Genomic DNA, 6,363 nt, shown 5'->3' on the forward strand with positions numbered 1-6,363 from the left:
TTAATCCCAGCACTCGGGAGGCAGAGGCAGGCGGATCTCTGTGAGTTTGAGGCCAGCCTGGTCTACAAGAGCTAGTTCCAGGACAGGAACCAAAGGCCACGGAGAAACCCTGTCTCGAAAAAAATAAAAAAACCAACCAAACAAACAAACAAAAAAAAAAACAAAGAAACCAGCCTAAAGAAATAGGGCTGTTTTGTCTACACGCTAGAAGCAAAAAGAAAACAAACTAGGCCGTTCTGAGCACCAGTTGGGTGCCAGACCAATTTTGAGGGCTGAACTGGGAGACCTACACAGTCCCAGAGACATCTGTACCCAAAGCTAGGGATTGTGAATAGAACCAGGTTCAGAGCAGCAGCTGACGGGTGGGCTGAGGAAGGGCATCTCACAGTGGTAGACCTGGGTCAGACAGGGCAGGGGTCCATACAGGATGGACTATGTGGATGTGTGGGCTGCGGGGAAGGGGCAGGGCAGAGCAGTCATGGGAAGAGGCTCGTCTGAGAGACGTTTCATTTGCTGTGGTGCCTTTTGCCTTCCCTGCCCAGCTGGGGATGGTCTAGCCTACCTCTCCCCTCACTGTTTCTTGGCTTTGCTGGGAAGTACAATCTACAGTCTAAACTTAGGCAACGGAAGGAAGAAGGAAGGAAGGAAGGCACCCCTTGGCTTCCCAAGGAGGCAAGGGCAGCACAGGAAAAGGCCAGTGCTGGCTAGCTCCTTACCCCAGCGCCCTGGAAAAGGCTTGTGAGTGCATGGCATCCAGCAATCACAATCTCTGACACAGGCCTTTTAGAGAGGGGCTGATGGCTTTGTATTTGTCAGGGCCCTGCTACTCTTCCACCTACAGCGGGCAGAAAGCAGGGCCACACCAAGCCAGAAACTCCCACTGGGCACTGGCAGGAGGCAGGACATCCCTGTTCCCTCCTGCTTTTGCTGGTCGGAGGTCATAGTGCACCTGTTGCAGGGCCCAGAGCCACAGGACCTGCCTTGCTGGGACAGAGATGGCGAGCTAGACAGAGGACAAGAACAGAGAGGCATTGCTGCAGGCATGGTGGCTCCAGATCAGGAAGTTTATTGCTGACATGCAGGAAGAGTCCCCATGTAGTACAAAAATACGTCTTTATACAAACTTTTTTGTGACTTTTTCCATTTTGTTTCTTTTTTTGTTTTTTGTTTTCTTTACAACAGGATTTCTCAGTGTGTGACACCAGTGAGGGCGGCCCCAACCTCCTCTCGTCTGCACTGCCAGATATACCATCAGACCGAGGGTTGGCCTTGGGAGGAACCAGGCTGTCTGACGGGCTCTGCAGACCTGAAGGTATTGCTTTTAAAAGGAGGGCTGTGGATGCCGGCCTGAGACACTAGGCAGGGGCTCCGCCCAGGAGGGCCCCAGCCAGGCCTCAGAGCCTCACTGGAGGGCAGTCGTGGGCTACAAGTCCAGGCCGACTGCATTTCTGCTCCCATAGGAGACTTTTCATTATCAAATAAATATAGAAAAAAGCCCTCCCCCCAACCCAGCACCATGCCCTGACTCTCAGCGGCTGGATGAATGAGCTCGAGGCAGAAGCAGGGTGCTGGGGCGCTGGGCTCAGGAGGGTTCCTGCAGACCCAGCAAAACAGAGGCACAGGCGCCCAGGGCTGGATGAGGGGGTGGGGAGGAAGGGGTGTGGGCGGCCCTGCTACTGCTGGCAAGAGGTGGCCCCATTTTTTCCAGATGGGGAAACTGAGGCACAAGGAGGTTTGGGAACTTGCCCAAGGTCACTCACAGTGAGTCAGCTTTTCAGAGGGTGAAGGGCAGTCACACTCTAGGAAACATGGTCTCCCCCACTGGAGAGCAAGGGGCAGGAAGGGTCTAGAACTGCCAGAAGGGGGCCAACACGCTCTCTGAGGATACACAAGGTATAGGCCTCCAGAGTCGGGTCTTTGTTTGGTACTGGGTGTGCCAAGTCCAGTGAAGGGAGGGGCATTCTGGAGAGAACAGCATTTCTGGCAAGACAGGCATCCACTTCAAAATTTAGGCTCAAAAAGGTAGCAGGGCTGTTCTCAAGCCAGGCAGGTAGGTCCCCGGTCCCTACAGGTTTCCCTCCAAGTCTTCTCCCCAGGCAGCCTTCTGCCCAGGTCTGCTGAGAGATACATTTCTGAAGCAGGGTGGGAGGTCTCTGAGCACAAGTCGCCTGTCTCCAGCAGGCCCAGAGCATCCTCTAAAGTTGGCCACAGGTCCCTTCACACTATACTCATGTTACCTGGGTACCACACGAAGGAGGCAGGGCTAATGCGCATGTGCAGCACCTCAGAAAAGCTGCTGAGACAGAGAAGCCAAGTCTAGAGACAGAGGGCCCAGGGGTGAGAGCAGAGAAGAACTGGCAAGAGAACGCCTAGGTGCCTGGGGGAGTGGGCCCCATTATCCAGCCCGGCTTAGGGGCAGAGAGTGGCCATTGGCTGAACCTAGAGATGGGAGAGAAGTTGGGTTCAGTAAAAAAATAAATCTATCTGAATTGGGCGGAAGATGAGGTGAAAGTGTTCCAAAGCTTAGACTGAGGGCAGGCCCCAGGGAGGGGTGGTGGGGACATGGATGGTGGGAAGGGGTGCTTATTGGGGGCCAGTAGCGAGCTGCATCGTCAGCTTATATGGACTGTGGGGAGCAGTGGCCTGGCCAGGCTCTAGCTGTTCCAGGGCCTGGGTGGCAAGATTAAGCTCCCCTCTTTCCTCCCGGCACTGGGTCCAGAGACAGCGTGGTTAGAGAGACAGAGAGGTAGATTAAAATGTCATGATTAAAAGCAGATCAGGTATCTAGAATTCTCAGATTAAAAAAAAAAACAAAACAATCAAGCAATCATCCCAAAAGGTAGCTTTGTGGTACCTCTGTTGACCCTGGCTGTGACCTGGGCTGTCCCTATCCCTGCCCTGTCCCTGCTGCAGCCTGGAAGTCAGTCCAGCACTGTGGGCCCGGCACTAGGCCGGATGGCTGGGCCCCAGGTGGGCCGAGGAGAGGTGTGCTGGGGCTTGTGCCCTAGCCGAGGGCACTATTTCCGCAGATAACGTTGTGCCAGGATGGCTGTGTCCAAGGAGGTCATGGGCTGTGCATCATGGCCCAGCCGTCGCACTGGTGGCATGCTACCGAACTGCCGCTTGGGCACCCATGCCCGGGCCTCGTGGATGGAGCTCTTCTCTTCAGCAAGCAGCAGCTGCTGTCGCATGTAGTTCTCAAACTCGTACTGGGAACATTCCTCTGTTACTTTTGCCTGTGAGACCGAGAGACCACAGTGAAGACAAAACACAGGCAGCTGAGGTGCTAAGGGCATGCTCCCTAGGCAGCACGAGTCAGACCCTATCTTCCTAGAGGCTAAGTGTGGGGCCCTGAAGTCCTCCAGCCAACTGGCTGTCACCGTGCAGTCGCAGGAGGCCCAGCTGCACACAGCCTGTCTTCTACCTTTCAGGTTGTGCTAGCACCCTCATCCATGGTGGGGTGTGTATGTGTATACTGGTGGGGGTGCAGGCATCTCTTCACAAAAGAGCCTCTGAACTCTGAGGGCTGATGCATGCCAAGGCTTAAGAGCAGAGCCACTCTCTGACAGTGGCCTCCAGCCGAGCTCCCTCCTGAGCAGGCAGGCAATGCAAGACTGCAGCTCCAAGTCCTAACTAGTGGAGGGCAGGCTTCTGAGACCAAGGTACAGCTCCCCTGCTGCCAAGCTGTGTGACTGCGGACACATCAGTTCACTTCTCTGATCCTTTACTTCCTTTGAGAACGGGATAAAAATATGCCCCACATGCCTAAAGGTGGAGTGAATGGGAGCTGGGCAGGGCTTCCAGGCATGCCCCCTCCTGGTCCACCTGCCCCCTCCTTGCTGGGAAGGTACAGCTTCCCTCCCAGGGCTGCCCCGAGACCACCCCCAGCTGCTACCTAGCACTCCTGTCTGTCCCCAACACTTTCTCGAGGGAACAGGGGGAGAGAAGAGGAGGTAAATGAATCATCTAAAAAACAAAAAGCAGGAAGGGTGAGAGAGAACCCCATGAGTTAGACAGGGAGAGAAATGGGACTTGGGGAGGAAGAGGAAGCCAGCAGAGGCCCAGGTGGCTGCCTGGCACTGGGGCCTCCCAGGAGCTGACCCCATGTCAGCCAACAGTCTCTTCTCAGGCTGGGAACCTCAGGTGGACAGGACAGCCAGGCTCTGCAGAGACTAGGGAAGGAAGCCCTGCGCCTGCTCCTGACCCCACACTTACCTCCTGAGAGCTATCAGAGTTGCTCATTTGGTCGTCAATATCAGGAACCACTTGCAAAGGCCCACTCAGAGAGGACAGGGACTGCCTGCGGGGGAGGGGGATGCGTCAGATTAGACAGGGTCCCTATTGCTCCTGACTTTAGAGTCCGTCCAGTTTAGGACCCAGCCAGTAACTGCCTAACATGGCTGACTGCTCTGGGCCTCTATCTTCTTGCTCAATAAAGAGACATCTCCTGCTGCAGGGGCTGTGGTAGGAACTCAGCGAGGCAATGCCCACCTCACAGCTGGCACATCTGACATGCACTCTGCCGACACCCTCAGAGGAGAATCTGAAGCTAATGACATAACAGAGGAACGGCTGCGCTCCTGGCCTTGTGCAGGTCCACTCACCAAGACGCAATGATGGCACTGAGTGCCTCCAGGACATCAGCAGCAGCCAGGCGTTGCTGGGGGTCGAGGACCAGCAGTTTCCGGATAAGACACACTGTGTTCTCAGAGACCCTTCCATCCCTGGTCATGAAGAAGAGGAAGAAACCTCAGCATGGTGATGGATGCTGGCCTTTGACACAGGGTTCCAGGATCCAGTGGTGTTGCTGTTTCCTCACTGAAATCCCAGAGGGCCAGCTGATCCCTTCCCTACCCCGCTGGTAAGGGAAGCAGGACTTACTCGGGGATGGTGTATTCAGCAGCCTTGATCTTGCGGAAGAGCTCCTGTGGGATGCTGTCGTAGAAGGGGAACTGTCCATACAGCATGGTGAAGAGAACCACACCCAGGGCCCACATGTCACTAGGCTTGCCCCGGTACGGCCGGCCTGTGGACAGAGCACATGCACACTCAGCTGGGCTGATGTCCCTGGGCTTCAGGTCATCCTTCTGCCGTTCTCACTCCCAGGGCAAGCACAGTGTGGTCCTCCGAGCTGCATGCTTGCTCCCCTGCTCCCCAGGATGACACCTGGGTATGTACAGCCTACCCACCTTGCCCTGCTCCACGGGGCTCTGCAGCATCTTCTCCATCAGCCTAGGAGACTCTGGGAACTAGCTAGCCCTCCCATACCCAGGAAAGCAGCTCCCAGAGCAGATACAGCTGGCAGCCACTCATCCCCTGTCCTTTGCTGTCATCTAGGCTGGTTCCTTCACAGCATTTGCCACTGTCTGCCACCCCTCTCCCCATGCCCATCTCTGTTGCTCCCCAGCTCCCCTACTAGATGGTGAGTTCTCTGACCCGGGGGGCGTTGTTGTCATTTATTCTGCTCACGGCCTGGGCCCAGCCTGGACTTGCACATTTACGTCATCAACGTCTCAGACAGCTTCCTTGTCAGTGGTGTGGTCTGCGTGTCCCCACCACAGGGAGGGGGAATGGGAAAGGAGATTGTAATGGGACATATGGCACACAGAAGCAGGAGGGACTATCTGGAGGGAGCAGAGGGCTATGTGAGAGGAATGGGAAGGCAAACAGGAACAAAGCATACTGATGTATATGCTTAAAAATGAAAAGGTTAGTGTCCTTATCTGTAAAGGGGGGTTTTGTGAGACTGTCCTTAGGATAGTAGTATGGCTTTGTTTGGGGGCAGGAGTCCTTTCATGTGGCCCAGGCTAGCCTAGAACTCAAGATCCTTCTGCCTCTGCCTCCTGAGTGCTAGAATGTTGGGTGTGCGGAACCATGCTCACAGCGCTGGGTTTCTACTTTTAACACTGCAGCTTAAATGCCACATGCCAGAGAAGATTTCTTAGTGCCCTGATAGGTTCTTTTGGAATGCCCATCTCTCTCATAGCTTTAACCTGATGTGGGCACATGACCAGTCTGTCTTGTTCCTCCATTAGACCACAGATCTTGGACAGGATGGGTCAGGACTGGTTTGGGCTTAGGGGAGCCGACACCTGGTCCAGGGCCTGCCCACAGGCTACCATCTGTTCAAGGAGTGCAAGGCCAGCATGGGGACCACACATACCACTGAGTACATCAGGACTGATGTAGGCAGGGCTCCCCCTCTGGTCCTTCAGCAGGTCCCCCTCACTCACAAGATGTTTCCCAAGGCAGAAGTTGGTGATAGTTATCCGATGGGTCCTAAGAACGGGAGGAGGAGGCAAAGAGTGAATACAGAGAGCCCCAGACCCAGGCACCCTGCTGGGTCAGGCCCCTATTCTATTT

General features: G+C 55.1%; 1 protein-coding gene across 1 annotated transcript in view; it reads right to left on the minus strand.

The window, feature by feature from the left end:
* Window positions 1-1,050: 1,050 nt before the first annotated feature.
* Stk40 (serine/threonine kinase 40) overlaps window positions 1,051-6,363 on the minus strand; it is a 47,723-nt gene continuing 42,410 nt past the window's right edge. The window contains exons 8-12 of the mRNA XM_005353252.3: window positions 6,164-6,279; window positions 4,882-5,026; window positions 4,605-4,724; window positions 4,216-4,300; window positions 1,051-3,236 (exon numbers count right to left, since the gene is read on the minus strand). Coding sequence (XP_005353309.1) covers window positions 3,018-3,236; window positions 4,216-4,300; window positions 4,605-4,724; window positions 4,882-5,026; window positions 6,164-6,279 — 685 coding nt within the window. The 3' untranslated portion in view covers window positions 1,051-3,017. The remainder of the gene's footprint in view (window positions 3,237-4,215; window positions 4,301-4,604; window positions 4,725-4,881; window positions 5,027-6,163; window positions 6,280-6,363) is intronic.

The sequence above is a fragment of the Microtus ochrogaster genome, chromosome 10, assembly GCF_000317375.1.
Source record: "Microtus ochrogaster isolate Prairie Vole_2 chromosome 10, MicOch1.0, whole genome shotgun sequence".
Taxonomy (NCBI): Eukaryota; Metazoa; Chordata; class Mammalia; order Rodentia; family Cricetidae; genus Microtus; species Microtus ochrogaster.